This window comes from Pimephales promelas, chromosome 3 (genome assembly GCF_988280905.1).
Source record: "Pimephales promelas chromosome 3, fPimPro1.hap1.1, whole genome shotgun sequence".
NCBI classification, from domain to species: domain Eukaryota; kingdom Metazoa; phylum Chordata; class Actinopteri; order Cypriniformes; family Leuciscidae; genus Pimephales; species Pimephales promelas.
In genome coordinates, this window is record NC_142771.1 from 1,708,198 (window position 1) to 1,727,889 (window position 19,692).

Genomic DNA, 19,692 nt, shown 5'->3' on the forward strand with positions numbered 1-19,692 from the left:
TCACAGCCCTCCTATAGAAGCCGCACTATCGGGAGTTCCATCACAACCGGCTCACCCCTTGTGTTCCCCTATGTGCTTATGCATTAGCCTACACATCACGGCCCGCTTCGCCGGCCGCCTTTGGGCGTTTTGCACTAGATGATAACGGCCGCTATGCTGGCCGCCTTATTATCTTCATCCACTTATAGATTCCCCCGGTGTTTTCCCCCTGGGATGCTTAGTGGTTACTTAGCGCGCACGGCGTTGACCAGGTGTTCCCGTAGCGTAAGCTAGCTTACGCAATACGAGAGAACCTCTCGTAAGAGAACAAATCGGTTACCTAACGTAACCTCGGTTCTCTCTAGATGAGGGAACGAGTATTGCGTTCCCGGCCGTGCTTGCGCCACTAGCGTTTCGCTTCATGCTACAGAATCAACGAACGAGCTGGGAGAGCGACCTTTATACACTGTAGCCACGCCCCTTTTGACGGGCTGTGACGCAGTGAGCGAGCGCCGTCCACTCATTGGGCGCGGACTCAGCGCCGCTCTCCCATAGGTTCGTGCATTCTCTCTGAGCGAACCAATGAGCCGCTAGCTAGCCCGCTCATGGTCTGCCTCAGGAGAGACTGCGTTGACAATGATTACAAAATTATGGAATAATTTTTTGGCTTCAACTTCTCAGCAAAGATGAATCTTTCCCGTAGCGTAAGCTAGCTTACGCAATACTCGTTCCCTCATCTAGAGAGAACCGAGGTTACGTTAGGTAACCGATTCGTTTTACTGCGCCTGAAAACTGCAAAAAGGCTTTTTAAGAGAAACTGGTGAGAAATATAGCCTTGACTACCTTTATTTATAAAGTTTACTGGGGATGATACTCCTCTACATATTACAGATGACCTCTCGTGTAAAAGCATCATAAAGGCCAAACTGTGCAATGAGTAAGAATAATTTACAGAATAAATATTGAAAACCACTCACCTGTTAACTTATTCCCATGTTTGTACCATTAGGACTGTGTGGGTAGACCTAAATACATCTGCCCGCATGCTTGTAGTGCTTTTGTCCTGATTTTCCCGTTTTTGTTGCTGTTATATATGTTTGTTGAACTTTCCCCAAAATAAATGCTGTGGGTTATTCACTGGATCATATGTATTTAATTATATTTGCATAGCTATACCCTACCACTTTACTCCACTCTTAAGGAACAATTATGGAGCGATTTATTCACATTTATGCGTATTACGTGTTCAGTCTATAGTCCTAAAGTGTTTGTTGACACTTGAATGCTTTCATCAGTGATGTGAAAGACGTCGACGAGAACAATAAAATGTAAAGTGAAGCTCTAATTCGAGTCATCTTTACAGACAGAACAGAATCTTTCGAAGCAGAATAATGCAACATTATTTTATTAACATTTTTAATTCAGGGTAAAACTTCTGCTCATTTCTTGATCTTTTTAAAAAACTTGCAGTTTCAGATTATACTCTCTTTACAGCAGCTTTTTATAGATGCCTAACCCTATTTTTCATTTTCACTCTCTTTGTGATGTTTTTCCATGTAATCAGAACTGGTTTATCAGGATGAGCTGCAGTTTTTTCATTTTTGTGTCAAACACAAGGAAGAAATCAATTCAAGGTTAAACACACACTCTCTTCATGTGCCAGATCACTCACAGATTTTACTTTGACGATCCGGAGAGATGATCATAACTTCAGCTGAACATGGACCTGCTCGTGTTCATTTCTGTGACTGTGATTCCAGTTATATCCAACGGTAAGCGTAATGTGTTTCTCTCTTCAAGTTCATTCTGGCAAGAATGTTTCCCATGATCTTAAAAATCATTTTTGCTGGTAGAGGCTTATGTTAAAACACTTGAAATGAGTTTGTGCATACATATGGATTTCTTTGCAAAATATTTATTGTATTTTCTTTATAAAATGTATTATTTGTACCTGATAGTGAAGAAAAAACATGCTCATGTGTCCTCCTTCAATTAGTGGGTAAAATCACTGCATGTGTTGTAGTTAGTGAATAAGAATAATTGGAGTTATACATTAACGAATGATTATCTGTGCATTAGTTAAGCATGAATTAATGCATATTAGTGCACCTGTATTGTAAAGTGTTACCGAATAATCGATCCTGCTTTACCCGTCAGTTTTGTAGGTTGATTTACTTGAGATGACGATTCTGATTATGAGATTTGTATCTACAGCTTTTATTCTGATTTATGTCTCTCAGCTAATATATATATATATATATATATATATATATATATATATATGTTTCCAATCATAAGGCAGTTTTTGTGATTTCTTTGTGAGATCTTAAGAGATCTGTTGGTGTTAAATGTTCTGTTGGGAATTAAAGAGTTTCTGAATAATCTGAGTGTTTTTTGATGTTTTTTACACAGTGTAGTCTTCCATATGTACACTCTCAGAAAACAGGTACAAAAGCTGTCACTGTACCTTTCCAAAAGGTACACTTTTGTACCTAAAGGGCACATATTGGTACCTTAAGGGTACATATTAGCACCTAAAATGTACATATTAGCACCTAAAATGTAATTAATAGCAACTAAATGTACATATTAGCACCTAAAATGTACATATTAACGCTTAAAATGTACATATTAGCACCTAAAATGTACATAATAGCACCTAAATGTACATATTAGCACATAAAATGTATAAAATAGCACCTAAATGTACATATTAGCACCTAAAATGTACATAATAGCACCTAAATGTACATATTAGCACCTAAAATGTACATATTAACGCTTAAAATGTACATATTAGCACGTAAAATGTACATATTAACACTTAAAATGTAGATATTAGCACCTAAAATGGACAAAAGTTTACCTTTTGAAAAGGTACAGCCCCAGTGACAGCTTCGTACCTTTTTTTCTGAGAGTGTATAGTGGTGTGTTATCTGCGTCGTGTCAACTCAAAATCACTTTTGGATGCTGAAACTTGTCCCTTCAACCCTCTTGTATTTCATCTGTGAGTAACAGACAGATTTTGAGGACTTCTGAGAGCAGCCATGCACAACAGTAGATAGAAAGATAAAGGATAAATCAACGTAAAGAAAACCCAAAAGTGGATTCACAAAATAAATGTTTTTAATGCGCATCTGATACACATATATTTACATATTTGATTTAAGCGAACGTGAGTTTAACTGAACGGGAAGCCAGAATGCGATTTTAATAGATATGTTCTGGTGCCGACTCTGGATTGTTTTTTTTAGAGATGCATTTTTTTATAGCGATGTTTTTCCAACTTAATCAGAACCGGTTTGTCTGGATGATTGCAGTTTCACGGTAAAGTCAAACAGGTTTCAGCATGTCTGAATTATCTCTTATAAAACTTTTTGACTTGACGAGCCACAGAGATTAAGATATTTTATCATAACTGAACATGGATCTGCTTATGTTTATATTTGTGGTTGTCATTCTATAATATCTGATGGTTTATACTTTTTCTCTTTAAAGGGGCACTTGGCAACTCTCTCAAACAGTTTTATCTTCGCTGATTTCCACTTTTGTTGTGGCATATGTTCTCATTAGCGCCCCCTACAGCTGTGTGGCATAGCTATATTTCACAACACTGTCATAAAAACACACACTTCCGGCGCCTTCCTCCCCCTTTCTACCGCTGCTCATGTGCTTCTGTTATTATCAGAGACAGCCAACTGTATCATGTGGAGCTGCGTCTACCGAGCGGGTAATACATCATACACAATATCATATAATTATGTTGAATTGCCATAACGCAGTTTGTGTTTCTCACTCATTCTTGCTTCTCACGAGACTTCTATTTCCAACTTACCGGGACTTTAGTCGTCATGTTGCAAGGATAGTTTTTCACCTGTGGACGCAAGGGGGAGCGGGGAAAGCCACCATTCTCTCCAGAATAGGTTATTGAACCATTCAAATGATTTCTAAATGGTTTAAATAAGTTGAAATAGTTGCCAAGTGCCCCTTTAACGTAATGCACAAGCATCTGAGGCACACAATAAAAAGGCACTTAATATGCATTTCTTTTTGCAGCTAAAATATTTTGTTTTAATAAATAAAAAGCAGTATTTAAATGCTTCCCATGATGCACCTCGTGAAGCTGAAGGTCCAGAGTGACCAGAGCTGGAATCTAGATAAAAAAAAACAAGCTCAAACACAAGATGTTCACATGTGATTAACATTCGATTAGGACTGGTTAAGGCTGGTTTGGTGTCCTGTCGAGGTGTGTCAGTCTGTGTTGTACTTCAGTATTTTTCCTCAGGTTATTTTTCCTTGTTACCTGAGTTGACCCTGTGTTTACAACCCGTTTTTCTACAACAACTAAAGTGAAAGAATTTCTGTTGATGACTCGTACACAACCTTTGCTTGAGAAATGCAAAAATAAAAAATAGAATTTAATTTGGCACAGATAACCATTGGAATTTGTCCATTTAATTAAAATCTATTTGGGGCTGAGGAAGATCATTTACAGTCCTCTTCTGCTGCTTTCATTTAAGAACAGATTAAAGTGCACACACACACACACACACACACACACGTGTTGTGAATTAGGTGCCATTTTTTTCATGAGAAGTTTCCTTATGTTTACGAACATTATTAGCAGTTATTAGAGATTGAGACCCATTGTTTGAGATAATAGATGACAGAGGTGTAGTCAAGTAGACCAAGATCACGGCGTCAATGCAAGAAATATCTGCGCACACATGAAACTACTGAAAACAACTCAAAAAGATGTGGTACACACATGCCAGACCAGTGTGTGGCGCTGTAATTCTGCCACAGAGATAATAGGCTCAGTAGCTTCTTTTCATTTTTCAAGAACTAAACAACCATAAATGGCCTGGTACAAAATCTGAAATATCCTAATCAGACAACAGACAAATGTCATAGCATAAGAAAGAAAATATGAATACATACACTGTAAATTGTTGTTACGTGGCGTAGCGTTCTCTGAAAAGGATCGATATGAGGGGTGATGACATCATCGTTTCACCAAATAAATGGGACCCGGTTTAAAAAAATAACAGTTTCAGTCATTAGTTATGAACACCTGTTGTAAACCACATAGATATGATGTATATGTAGACTGTACGATTACGGTAATTTGTTAAATCGTAAAAAAAAAAAAAAAAAAAATTTGTTAAATCGTAGTCTACGATGCAAGAATCTAGTATAGATGAATAAAACATCATCAGTGGTAAACAAATAGAGCAAGATACTCTATTTCTAAGGCGCTTCTCTTAGATGGCGTCTTTTATAGTACACACAATTTTCACATGTAAACAAGCACCGATTTGCCTCAGATTTCAGGCATTGTTCCACAAAACCGTCTGCGAGTGAAAGTCTGGGCTAAAATCGTGCTGTGTGTGCTTGGCATTGGGTAAAAGGAGAAAAATAGGGAGGACCTCAGTGCTTACTCTCGAAAATAAAGTACATCATATTACGTACATGAGATAAAATAGGGATGTCATTATCTGTTTCTTCTTACTAGGGGTGATGACATCATCGTTTCACAAAATATACTGATTGGCTGTTAAGATTAAAACACATGGGTGTGGTTTTCACATTCATCCACAATGGGACCCCAATTAATAGCGATTTCAGTCTCCTAAAAACCGCGGCTCCGTCTGGACGACACAGCAATACGAGACATCTTTTTTACAAATACATCAAAAAGCGTCTCCGTGTGGACAAAGAACATTCAAGAGTGGACTTAATGCAGTAATAAAGTGATTAATTGAGTGATGATTAAGCATTATTGATGAACACCTGCTGTTAACAAGCAGAATCACTGAAGAAAAGATGAAAAACACAGTAAAGAAAATTACAACTGACTTCAGCCACAGTCTTATGCCTGCAACAGACTGTACTATTTCAGCAATCCTATAGACCTTATGTAGCCCCGCCCCTTTTCAGCGCTGTGCTCATTGTCTTTTGACTTCCGGTCTGTATTTTCATAGCGATCTTGCATAGGTATGAATGAACTGCTCGTAAAAAATTTCCCGGTCGACATTTGTTAAGACATCTGCTTTACAATGCTTATGATAAACATTACAATGCTCATGATAACTTTTGTTAGCTCTACAATAAGTAAATCCACTTCACCAGCTAATTACTCCTCGACAGCGATGCCACAGAAATATACAGAGCGACCGCAAAAACGGAAGTTCAAAGACGATATTCTAAAGATGGCGGCGCCCACGTTTCTCTGGTGCATAAGGTCTATTAGATCATTACAAAACACTGCACTCATGAAATAAACTTTGATACGACATGTATGTAGACTGTACAATGATAATACTTATTGAATCATAGTCTGTGATGCAAGTAGTATAGAAGAATAAAATGTCATCAGCATGCACTAGTGGTAAACAAATAGAGCAAGATACTCTATTATTCTCTAGCTATTTCGACAGCTAAAAATGTCATTATTGAGTTTTGACAACAAAACGTCTCGGTTACGTATGTAATCCTCGTTCCCTGAGTACAGGGAACGGAGACGTGTCGTCAGGGAGTTCCCTGACGAATTGGGATCACGTTAGGAGCCTTATTACCTCTGATAGAATTAAAACGAGCCAATAACAATTGGTATGCAATCTTTTGCATTCCGTGAGCCGCCTACAAGCGCGGATATGAAAGCGGAAGTAAACATTGCATAGACGCTTTTCGCTGAGGAGCCGAACAGAGTCCAGACCTCCGTGAAGGTAAAGCAACATGGCGAAGGGACGACACGTCTCCGTTCCCTGTACTCAGGGAATGAGGGTTACATACGTAACCGAGACGTTCCTTTTCGTCCTGGGTGAAGGCCTGGAATACACATATGAACTAGCCCAAGGGATAGTGAAACATATGGCAGTCCCTGAGGTAGTCCCAATCCAAGGGGAAATGGGGCGTACACAACAGGAACGACAGAACGAGTCTGTCAAGGGGAAGACACGGCTGGACTGCACATGGCATAATGGGTCACCGAAGAGACCACTGGACATAACACTCAGTCTACACAACAACTCCCTTAGAGGTAGTAGACCTGGCGCCAGTCAGTCTACCGCGTCAGGCACCGGAGGGGTGAAGTAGGAACTCCCGAGGCTACCGACGTAGGGTGGCAACAGAGCAGAAGACGCACGTATCCGGCTGAGGCACGGAGTGGCGTAGCAAGCCGACACAACCTATTCCTCGCACCACACTTGCCTTAGGGAGTACTCGTGAGGAAACAGGTTCCACACTTAGGCTATAGAACCTAGCGAACGTGTTCGGTGTCGCCCAGCCCGCAGATCTACAGATGTCTGACAGCGAGGCGCCTTGAGCCAAAGCCCAGGAGGCGGCAACACCTCTCGTGGAGTGAGCACGCAATCTGGGATGGCTCACCCGTGGCTTCATACGCTCAGTGATAGCATCCACTAACCAGTGAGCTAACCTCTGCTTAGAGACAGCCTTCCCCTTCTGCTGGCCTCCGTAACAGACAAAGAGCTGGTCTGAGGTCCTGAAGCTTTGCGTTCTGTCAATGTAAACCCGCAGGGCGCGGACTGGACAGAGAAAAGCTAGGGCTGGGTCTGCCTCCTCCTGGGGCAGCGCTTGCAGGTTCACTACCTGGTCCGCGAAGGGAGTAGTAGGAACCTTGGGCACATATCCAGGGCGGGGTCACACTATAACATGAGAAAGGCCCGGCCCAAACTCTAGGCACGATTCATTGACCGAAAAAGCCAGCTGATCCCCGACCCTCTTGAAAGAGGCCAATGCCAACAGGAGCGCTGTCTTAATGGACAGGATATTCAGCTGTGCTGTCAGCAAAGGCTCAAGGACTTTGGAGAGCTCGCAGTACCAGAGCTAGGTCCTAAGAGGGTACAGAGTGCAAAGCACGAGGCGGATTTAACCTCCTAGCACCCTTGAGGAATCTGATGACCAGGTCGTGATTCCTCATGGACTTACCTTCTACTACATCGTGATGCACAGCTATTGCTGCAACAAACACTTGAGGGTGGAAGGGGACAGCCAACACTTCAACCCATCTTGTAGGAAAGAAAGCACAACTCTGATCAGGCAAGTTCGGGGGTCCTCCTGGTGGGAGGAACAACCTCGACGAACAGGTTCCACTTCAAAGCGTAGATGCCTCGTAGAGGTAGCTCTAGCAGAAGTGATGGTATTTACCACTGCCTGTGGTCGATCACCTAGAACCTTCGCGTTCCGTCCAGGGACCAGACTTGGAGTTTCCAGCCGTCTGGACGCGGGTGCCATAGAGTGCCCCGTCTCTGAGAACGAAGGTCCTTCCTCAGAGGAATCGGCCAAGGAGGGGCTGTGGCGAGGAGCATGAGTTCCGTGAACCAAGTCCTGGTGGGCCAATATGGTGCCACTAACAGGACTTGCTCCTCGTCCTCCCTGACCTTGCACAGTGTCTGTGCAAGAAGGCTCACTGGGGGAAACGCATACATGCGCAGGTCCCGGGGCCAGCTGTGGGCCAGGGCGTCTCTGCCAAGGGTCCCCTCGGACAGAGTAAAACCATTGGCAATGGTTCGTGTCCGGAGAAGCAAACAGGTCTACCTGTGCGACTCCAAACACTCCGGATCAGCTGAACCAACTGGGGGTGGAGTCGCCATTCTCCTGGCAGGGGAGGCAACCATGAAAGCTCGTCTGCCGCACGGTTGAGCTCCCCTGGAACATGAGTGGCACAAAGCCACCTCAGATGCTTCTGACTCCACCGGAGGAGGTGGGAGGCGAGTCGCGACATGCGGCAGGAGCGTAGACCACCTTGGCGGTTGATATTCGCAAAGGTTGCTGTGCTGTCCATACGGACCAGTATGTGCTTGTCTTTGAGAAACCGCCTGAGGCGGCACAAAGCCAAGCACACTGCTTGCAACTCCAGGCAGTTGATATGCCAATGCAGCTGGGGCCCCGTCCACAGACCCGAGACTGCATGCCCTTTGTACGTGGCCCTCCACCCCATGGCAGAGGCATCTGTGAAAACCACAGCATGCCTGGAAACCTGGACTAAGGCACTCTGGGCCGAAGAAACTCAGGATCCGGCCATGCGGAAGAAGGTTTGGCGACAGTGTGGGGTTACTTTGACCCTGAACGTGCCGCTCTGCCACGCCCACCTCGGGACTCGATCGTGAAGCCAGTGCTGGAGCGGCCTCATATGTAACAGGCCGAGCGATTTTCTGTGGCTGCGGCTGCCACATGCCCAAGGAGCCTCTGAAATTGTTTCAGTGGAACTGCTCTACTGCCTCGAAAGTACCTGAGGCAGGTGAGCACTGACTAGACACATTCCTCCGTGAGGCACGCCGTCTGGGCAACCGAGTCCAACTCCATACCGAGATAAGAGATCCTCTGCACGGGGCAAAGTTTACTCTTGTCCCATTTGACCTGAAGCCCCAACCGGCTGAGGTGCGTAGCACCATGTCCCTGTGATCGCACTTGAGAATGCGAACGACTTGTTCTCTCAGGGGAACCATGGCCGTCGCGGTCGAACGCTTCAAACCAATCTTCAGGTCGAACGCTGCAAACCAATCCCGGGGACGAAAATGCGAAAATGCGCTTCTGCGTGAGCATCTTGAACGGGAGACTGTGCAGGGCCCGATTCAAAACTGGCAGGTCCTGGATTGTCTGTAACCCACCGCCTTTCTTGAGTACAATGAAGTAGGGGCTATAGAGCCCGGACCTCCTTCGCCAGCAGGACATCGATCTCTTTCCACAGGACAGGGGCGGTCCACTGACCTCACACAGGTGAATGCCCCTGAACCCGGGAGGCGGGCGTGCAAACTGAATAGCCAAACCGAATGGTGCGGATGAGCTATCGGGACGGACCCGGAAGCACCAGACTTCCAGGTACCGACCCAACGAGCCCACCCGAACCACTGGCATACCCGCGGAGGGGCAGCGAGGTAGAAGGCAGGGACCCGGCTCCAGTGGCAAAGTAACCACTGGAAGCGGGGTCTGGGCGTGAAGTTCGCCAGGAACCTGCTTCCACCGGGGGGCAGACGGCAGAGGGAGCCCGTGGGCTTTCTGCTGCGGGCCGCACCGTGGCGAGGGGAGGGGAAGAAACGAAGCACGAGGCCCTGCCTCCTCGTGAGCTGGTCTCTGCCCCTCCGGCCCAGCTGCCGACAGGAGCGACGCAACCGAAGAAGCGTCGCTGCTATCTGCAGACCAGGAAGAGGGGAACGAGAGCAATGCCGCTCGGAGACGGCATCCACTGCCGTTCGGACCCTCTTGGGTGGAGTAAGGCAGTGGATGGTCATCTTTGGTCGAGACTGTGTGCCCACCAGTCTCGACCAAAGATGACCTAAAGGAGGAGGAAAATGCTCTACTATAGATATTTTGGGTACCGCTGACCGTGAGGTCAACGGCAGAACAGCTAAAAAGATTTTCCGCCCGGCCCTCCCCCGGGGGAAGGAGGTGTGCTGAGGCACCCCCTTGTAGAGCAGATTCCTGGACCTCCCTCGGATCGCCCGATTCAGGAAAGCAGAGGAAAACCCACAGGTGCGGGAGGGGAGTGAAGGGGCACCCCGCCAGGCGGAAGCGGTCCTCGGACACAGTTGCATCGCGATAGACCGCTCCACTGGGGGGATTCCCTCGTACCCGTGCACCGCCCCGCTGTCCAGAGTGGTGAGGAAGGAGGAGTGAGGTTGCCTCTGCCTGAACGCCAGGGACGCCAATAAGGTCGCCCCGCCCCAGCACGACCCGCCCCAAGACACCAATCATCTAGCCGTGAACGTTTGGGACCCGGCAGAGGGTTCCACACGAGCCCGACATTCGCAGCCGCCCGCTCGAGCATAGCAGCCATTTCCGGATCAGACCCAACTGACGCTACCACACCCGAAGGGGGCAGTGCCGCCGAGCCATCACCAGAGGACCGCTCTTCCTCCGATGCCGCGATAGACCTCTGATCCTCAGACGGTGCGCCGAAGGAGAAAACCGGAACCGCCCGTGGGGGCTCCGACCGCTGCACCGGAAGCGCCGATGGCAGCGTGCAGCTAGTGGCGTGAGGCGCCCGACGGGATCTTTCACCAGTCGCGTTTCTCACAGTGATCCTCATTCGCTCACCAACAGGAATCAGCGAAGTAGCTGAACTGAACCGGCAGACAAACTAGATCGGAGATTATTTGAAGGGACTGCCCCTTTAAGGGTTCTCAGTCTCGAACAAAGCAACACGAGAGTCATACTCCCGCAATGAGAGCATGACTCATCCACAAACGCCGCTTCAGCGTGCACTAAGCACAGACACGTGAAGCACTGTTTGTGGCCATCAGCCTGAGGGAGAAGTCGACGGCATCCAGAAACGCACGGGCGAATCGACATCCTGAAAAGGACGCGAACGCACTGCGGAGCTCTTTCAGAAGGAAAACAAAAGAAGAAAAGCACTTTGAAGCGCCGAAGCACCGCGGGATCAGCGCGGCAGACACTACCGGGTGAAACTGCAAGCCCTTGTGCTGTTCTCAGTTGCGTTGATCACACAAGCGCCGTCACACCAGCAGCCGTCAAAGAGTCTTCTTTCTTCAACTCGTTTCTCTTCAAAAGGTAAGGAACAGCAGCACACAGACTACTGAGAGGCTCCGAAGTAAAAAGCGTCTATGCAATGTTTTACTTCCACTTTTATATTAACCGCTTGTAGGCGGCTCACGGAATGCAATAGATTGCATGCCAATTGTTATTGGCTCGTTTTCATTCTATCAAAGGTAATAAGGCTCCCTAACGTGATCCCAATTCGTCAGGGAACTCCCCGACGACACGTCTCCGTTCCCAGGACGAAAGGGAACAAGCTTTATTTCACTCTTCTTGTAGCAGCCCTTCAACTTGGAATAAACAGGCTTGGGAGTGTTTCCATACGGGTGCACTTTTATTCCGACAAGTGTGCATAGCATCAACACCGTGAAAACTTAAAAGGAAAATAACAAAGGCAGTTTAGCTTGATACAAATAATCCTTTGACAAATGCACATATGCTAGAAAGCTAGCATCAGATAGATAACAGCAAAGCAGGCAACAATCATCACAAAATGAAGCTCATTTCCATTTACATAAACATATTAAATGAATTAGTATGCAAATGTACATTACAATGAACCACATACCTCGCTCCGCATATCAAAGGGTGCTAATAGTGATCCAGGGGGGTTTCTGCCACCATTTAACTTAAACTTGGACAAACTTCGTGAATTAGCTTTACTGCCAAACAAAGGAATAACACTTAACATTTTATTTTAAGATTACATTAATATTTTTCGACCTCAGACATGCATTGTTTCATATCATACCTTCCCGCGTTTACACCGTTCATGAGTGAGCGTGTGAGTGTGCGAACACAGAGAAAATATAGTCCCCCCTACAGATAGCATGTCAAAATAAAAGTCTCATAAAATAGAATATAAAAAACAGGATAATCATAATAAAACACTGATACTGGCCAACTACACTCACACCACTCATGTTATGAAGAGTGAAGAAAAGGATCAACCTGGCTGAACGGCTCATACTTGAGTCTTAAATCTGTATCAGTGTTTCTAGATATGTGCAGATAAGTACTACTTGGCTCTGAGAGTAACCTATGTCACGAGGGGATAAAGGTGTAAACAGTAAGACTGATCAATCACTCTCGAGGAGGAGAACTAGTTTCTGAATGGGCCTTTCTATTATCAAAGGTTTAGTAGGGCGATCTTGTTTCACTGACGTCCTTTCTCCTACTAACACCTTGACACGACGCACTAGTCCATCACTCTCCTGTGTGGCTTCAACCACTCGTCCCAGGTGCCACTGATTTCTAGGGGTATCTTCCTTTATAATGACCAAGTCATCTACCTTAAGGTTCCGTCGAGTCGTATGCCACTTTTGGCGTGTGGAGATGTTCATGAGATATTCTCTTTTCCACCGGCTCCAGAACTGTTCGACGAGGTACTGGACTCTTCGCCACCTTTTAGCTGCATAGACATCCTCCTTCTCAAATTTGCCAGGCGGTGGAAGGGCAATCTTGGACTTCATCAGTATGAGGTGGTTTGGAGTTAATGGCTCGAGCGAGGTAGGATCATTTACCCCATTTACAGTTAATGGACGGCTGTTCACAATGGCCATTGCTTCATAAAACAGAGTTCGAAGGGAAGAGTCATCGAGTCTGCCTGAGTATTGACATAATGTGACATTTAGGACATTACGGACAGTCCGAATCTGGCGCTCCCAGACGCCGCCAGCGTGACTTGCTGAGGGAGCATTGAAGATGAACTCACATTGGCTTTCTGCGAGGAAGCTCTCGATAGTTTTAGTGTCACACTGCTTCAGTGCTTCTTTGAATTCATTTTTAGCTCCCACAAAATTAGTTCCATGATCGCAATGGAGTTGACGAACGGCTCCTCTGAGGCTGATGAAGCATCTTAAGGCATTGATAAATGAATCTGTGGATAAGTCCTCAAGCATCTCAATGTGAACAGATCGAGAGGCAAGGCAAGTGAAGATTAAGCCATAGCGCTTTTGCTCTTTGCGGGCTTTCTTAGTGATGAATGGGCCGAAGCAATCGATGCCGCAGTATGTAAAGGGAGCAGAGGCATCTACCCGTTCCCTAGGAAGCTCTGCCATGCGTTGTTCTTCCACAGGCCGCCTGAGTCTTCTGCATTTCACACATCTGTGTATCAGCTTAACAACAGACTTACTTCCACCGATGACCCAAAACCCATTGGCTCGAAGTTCTGTTAGAGTTTGATTCCGTCCTTGGTGACAGATCCTCTCGTGGTAGTGAGTCAAGATCAGCTTGGTAATATGTCCTCCTTTGGGTAGAATCAAAGGATGTTTGACTTCAAGGCTTAAGGATGACTGACCTAGTCTCCCACCAACACGAAGTGCTCCGCCTTCTAAGATGGGATCCAAGTGAAACAGAGGGCTGGAATTTTGAAGACCCTTTCCCTTCTGAAGTATCTTAATCTCTTGGGAGAATGCTTCTTCTTGTACAAGCCTCATTACTGATTCGGCAGCTCTCTCACGCTCTTCCACACTTACAGGTTCACCAGGACGAGTTTGCTTTGAATTCAGCCTCTTGATTCTTGCAATGACTTTCAGGAGTTTTGACCAAGAGGAGAATCGATTTAGACGGCTGAGAAAGTCAGACTTAGAAGGTTCTACTTTAGTTGTAAACGCCTGCATTGACCTGACCTCAGGATCACCAACAAGCAACTCAGGAGTGAGCTGAAACTCTGGACGTATTTCTTGTTCCCACAGGAATTTGGGTCCTGGTAGCCAGTTTGTTGTGGAGATGTCTACTGCATTGAGACCCCTCGACGCGTGGTCAGCAGGGTTTTCTATTGTGTCTATGTAATGCCACTGGCTGGGGCTGGTGTGTTCTCTGATCATTTGCACACGATTGGCAACGAAGACATGGAACCTTCTGGCTTCATTGTTAATATAAGCCAGGACAACTTGCGAGTCAGTCCAGAAAAATTCTGCATTGATTGGCATATCCAGCTCGTTTCTCAGCATGACACTTGATCTTGCAGCGACCACTGCTGCTGAAAGTTCCAATCTCGGAATGCTTGTAAGTTTTGTAGGTGCAACTCTAGCCTTTGCCATCACAAGGCTGCAGTGAACTTCACCAACTTCATTCTTGCTCCTCAGATAGGAACACGAGCCATATCCTATATTGCTGGCATCTGAGAAGTGGTGTAGTTCCCTCGAGACAATTCTGCAAAAACCTTGCGGTTGGTAGCATCTTGGTATTGAGACTTCATTAAGCCTTTGTAGGTCGCTCTTCCATCTCTCCCACCGTGGGCTTAAGTCTTCGGGAAGTGGGTCATCCCACCCAATGTCTCGACGGCACAGCTCCTGGAGGATGCACTTTCCGGTTAAGATAAACGGAGCTACGAATCCGACTGGATCGTACAAAGAAGCAATGACAGATAATATGCCGCGACGTGTGGGGGGCCTGGTCTGTGGATTTACATTGAAGCCGAAGGTGTCATGTTCAAGGGACCACTGGATACCAAGAGCACGTTCTGCTGGAGCTGCATTTAGGTCCAGATCGAGGGGTTCAGATGTGACTGCTCTCTCAGTTAGGTCCACAGAGTCCAGAACTGACCTTTCGTTTGAATTGAACTTATGTAGACGCAAACCTCCTCTCTTGCACAGCTCTCGTGCTTCAGCGATCAACTTCTTTGCTTCTTCTACGGAGGGGACGCTGATAAGCCCATCATCGACGTAGAAGTTCTTTTCAATGAAGGCTGATGCTAATGGATACTCTTCCTTGTGTTGGCGTGCCAGGTACTTCAGACCAAAGTTGGCGCATCCGGGTGACGAAGCGGCGCCAAATAGGTGCACAGCCATTTGATACTCTTGAGGCTCTGCTTCAAGGTCTCCATCCTCCCACCAGAGAAACCGTAAGTAGTTCCGTAGTTCAGGTGAAACGTAAAACTGATGGAACATTTTCTCTAGGTCACAAATTATGGCTACAGCCTCTTTCCTGAAACGACAGAGCACTCCAAGGAGAGAGTTGATCAGGTCAGGACCTGTTAGAAGTGTATCATTTAGTGAGACACCACGGAACTTCGCTGAACAATCAAATACGACCCGTAGCTTCTCTGGCTTCTTGGGGTGGAACACCCCATGGTGTGGTATGTACCACGTAGTCTGCTGTCCTGTTGCAGGAGAGGCTGGCTCTGCGTCACCTTTCTCTATCATATCTTTCATGAAGGCCTTGTACTGTTCTTTATATCGCTCGTTATTTTTCAATCTTTTCTTTAGATGCTGCAGTCGAACTGTTGCAAGCTTCTTATTGTCTGGTAACAGAGGAGGCTCTGTGCTCTTGAAAGGGAGGGGCATTTCATAGTGTCCATCTTTCCTTTGAGTTATGTTGTTACTCAGGAGCTGAATGAAGCGAATGTCATCTTGTGACACATACTTGTCTTTATCTGCATGCTTCCCTTCATTGAAGTCTGATTCCAAGACCTTCAGCAGGTCAATGGTTGATGGCGCTGGTATTTCCTTCACTGTCACTCGATGGACGAACCTCTGGTTTCCCTGGCGATCCAGATGTGGATTGGATGAGCCTATGATGCTCCAACCGAGTTCCGTTCTCTGAGCAAAAGGATCGTTTTCGCCTCCTATGACGACTTCCTGGGGGGCTAACGCCAAAGGGCAATCACTTCCAATTAACAGTCCTACCTCACAGTCCTTCAACAGCGGGAGTTTGTTTGCTAAATGCTTTAAATGAGGCCACAGCAGCGCTGTTTCTGAAGTTGGGATGTAGGACTTGTCGACCGGAATGAAGCCACGAGTGTAGGCTTGGCGTAGCAGAATCTGTTTTCCGGACTGTAGTCCTCGAACTTGTAGACCGCAGACACTTTTACTTGCGATGGGTGTGTCAACAGCTGTCATGGTGCTCAGTTTGAGTCGTACTGGTTTAGTCTCCACGTTCAGTTCTTCTAGAAGGTCTTCCAAGACGAATGTAGAATCACTCTGCGTATCTAGAAGAGCATACGTTATAACTTCTTTCTCTGGTTCATTTGCAGATGACATAAACACAGGGACGATGCTTGATGTGGCAAAGATGCGCTGTGTCACTGCATGGGACGTCACCTTGATCTCCTCCTGACTAGTGCCTTTATCTGTGGAAGTGTACTGTTTCTCCTTTGCTTCCACAGACCGGTTCTCTCTCTCTTCATGTAGACAGGTGGGGTGACGTCTGCTGCATATGCCACAAGAATGTCGCGTTTTGCAATCCTTACTGTTATGTCCCTTTCTCAAACATCCGTAGCACAAATTGTTTTCCCGTATGAAGGTCTTCTTATCTTCCAGAGATTTTGCTGCAAAGGTAGGGCACTTTACGACGCCGTGCATCTCATCTTTGCAGATAGGACAAGGTGGCCTTGACTTGGTGCTGAACACTCTCTCAACCTTTTCCGTGGGATAACTCCCTTTAATGTTTGTGTGAAGTGCTCTAGCTCTCTTGGGCTGTCTGTCATCTGTGGCCTTGATCAGAAGTGGAGAGGCGACAGGGTTACAGGCTATCCGAGCCTCCTTCTGGATGAACCTTGTAAAACAGGAAAAGCTTGGATAATCACCGGATTCATCCAGTCTTTCCGTGACGACTCTGCTCCATCTTCGTGTGATCCAGTCTGGTAATTTCTTCAGCAATTTGTGGTTCTCTTCACAGTCATCCAAGATGGATAATCCTTTCACATGAGGCATCGCTTCAACGCATCCTTGCAGAAAGTCAGCAAACTCTCGAAGTGCAGCAGGATCACTGGGACCAACCTTGGGCCATTTCATGAGCTTGTCTCTAAAGGCCTTCTGCACAATGAAGTGGTTTCCGTATCTTTCCTCCAGGACTCTTAAGGCCCCCTGATATGCTTCTTCTGAGTTTCTAAAGAAGAATCCCTCTACAGCCTTACGTGCTTCTCCACTCAGATAGTTTTTTAAATAGAACATTTTTTCATGAGCTGGGAGAGGCTGGTGGTCTATGAGGGCCATGAAGGACATCTTCCAGTCTACATACTTTAGGGCTTCGCCAGAGAACTTTGGTGGCTCAGGAGCAGGCAGGCGGTTCATACTGAGTGAGTTAATGAGTGCTCGAGTGAGGTCATCTTTCTCAGGAGATGCTAGCACATTAGCATGTGCTTGAGGAGGCTGGTATGCGATGGCTTTTGGATTAAGCTGGCTTTTGAATCCAACTGTGAGATCCGTCTCCTTTGGCCATTCTCTGGAATCATGTTCAAGGCTCTCGTATGCGTTTACTCTAGCCTCTGCTATTCTTACTTCTGACTCTGCTTGAATTTGCAGTAATCTCCTTTTCTCCTGACGCATGTTTGTCTCTATTCTTTTAAGAGCTACTTGCCTTTCTTCTTCCAACCTTTTAAGAACCAGCTGCTTCTCTTCTTCTAACTTGCTAAGAACTTCTTCTTGAGCTTGTATTTGGTATACAGCTTTAACCTTCTCTTGTTGCGCTGCGAGTTCTGCTTCCGCATCTACATGTTTGCTTGAGCCCTGTGAGTGGATTGAATTTTCTGGAGAGAGCACAGTGTCTGTTTTTGTGTGTCCGAAAACGGATCCATACTCATCCTTCTTAAGCGCCATCCTCACTCGTAGTTTCTCAAGTTCTGGATTGAAGACCTCATCTACAGTTTTTAGCCGTATTTCTATTATTTCACTGATCTCTACCGTGAGTGCTATACAAGCATCCATTTTCGGTACAATGTCCGGGGTGGCATTGTGGTTGCGTTGAATGGGCTCATAACATTCACTTACTGCACTGTGTCGAATTTGGATTTCTTCTCTCATTTTATTTAGTTCATCTTTAGAACAGAATGATTTTAATGTGGTCCTAACCTTTCCTGCCACCTCTTTCCAGGAGCCATAAGCTCTCATGAATTCCTTCTTGTGTTTAATAGCTTCCTGTTTGCGAAACTCTAATCCTTTTTCTGTAAATGTTCTTTCGCGTGAACTAGACCTGACGGCCTGTGGGTTATTGGTTTTCATGGGTAGGTCATGTGTGCTAGCTGCTTCTTCTTCATTAAGTGACATCTTGTTGAAGTTGTGATGCTGTTTGGTTAAATTGAACTACTGGTTTATAGTTTAATTACTGAAATATAGCTCAATAACTCAACCAATGTTAAATATCAAACATGCACTGGGCGATTATCATTAATAAAAATGTAGGCTAACACAAACAGCTTAGCAATGAATGCTATCAAAGGATTTACCCAGGAATGAATTAAACCTTTAACAGGTTCAGTTAGTTCAATAACTCTCCTTTTTCTCTTTTAATTAAATTACCCTTCTGTATCTTTATATTCACCTTTCACGTGTATGGTTACATCAAAACATCAAACATTTACAGTATCTATAAAAGGTGACTTCAGTCCATTAAATAAACATCACTGTTCGCAGTCAAAGAGTCCCTGTGATTTTATGCAGCAATCAGCAAACGAAATAGACCGATCTTGCCTGGGTACCGGTTGACGTGACAGCGTTTGAACAGCAGGTGGCAGCCTTGTCCACAGAATGGCGGGTGGCAGTCCTTCTAACGTCAAGTTGAATTTCACTCCACATCCAGCGACGAGTTTTCACTGTAGCAGCCCTTCAACTTGGAATAAACAGGCTTGGGAGTGTTTCCATACGGGTGCACTTTTATTCCGACAAGTGTGCATAGCATCAACACCGTGAAAACTTAAAAGGAAAATAACAAAGGCAGTTTAGCTTGATACAAATAATCCTTTGACAAATGCACATATGCTAGAAAGCTAGCATCAGATAGATAACAGCAAAGCAGGCAACAATCATCACAAAATGAAGCTCATTTCCATTTACATAAACATATTAAATGAATTAGTATGCAAATGTACATTACAATGAACCACATACCTCGCTCCGCATATCAAAGGGTGCTAATAGTGATCCAGGGGGGTTTCTGCCACCATTTAACTTAAACTTGGACAAACTTCGTGAATTAGCTTTACTGCCAAACAAAGGAATAACACTTAACATTTTATTTTAAGATTACATTAATATTTTTCGACCTCAGACATGCATTGTTTCATATCATACCTTCCCGCGTTTACACCGTTCATGAGTGAGCGTGTGAGTGTGCGAACACAGAGAAAATATAGTCCCCCCTACAGATAGCATGTCAAAATAAAAGTCTCATAAAATAGAATATAAAAAACAGGATAATCATAATAAAACACTGATACTGGCCAACTACACTTCTCTTTCCCCTGTCAATGGGAAA

At 45.4% G+C, this 19,692-nt stretch overlaps 1 protein-coding gene and 1 long non-coding RNA gene across 2 annotated transcripts; both read right to left on the reverse strand.

The window, feature by feature from the left end:
- Positions 1-11,808: 11,808 nt before the first annotated feature.
- On the reverse strand, positions 11,809-12,400 carry LOC120482078 (uncharacterized). Its single transcript, XR_016155316.1, has 2 exons — positions 12,065-12,400; positions 11,809-11,869 (listed from the first exon to the last, which is right to left on the reverse strand). It is a non-coding gene; the product is annotated as an uncharacterized LOC120482078 (long non-coding RNA).
- A 175-nt stretch (positions 12,401-12,575) lies between these two features.
- On the reverse strand, positions 12,576-19,661 carry LOC148981838 (uncharacterized). The gene is made up of 2 exons (XM_089127418.1): positions 19,326-19,661; positions 12,576-19,130 (listed from the first exon to the last, which is right to left on the reverse strand). Exon 2 carries the CDS (start codon positions 18,483-18,485, stop codon positions 12,576-12,578), a length of 5,910 nt encoding a protein of 1,969 aa, XP_088983544.1. The 5' UTR covers positions 18,486-19,130; positions 19,326-19,661.
- Positions 19,662-19,692: the final 31 nt, after the last annotated feature.

Coding starts and splice junctions, on each gene's coding strand:
- LOC148981838 (XM_089127418.1), bottom strand. CDS start 18,485: ATGTCACTTAATGAAGAAGAAGCAGCTAGCACACATGACCTACCCATG.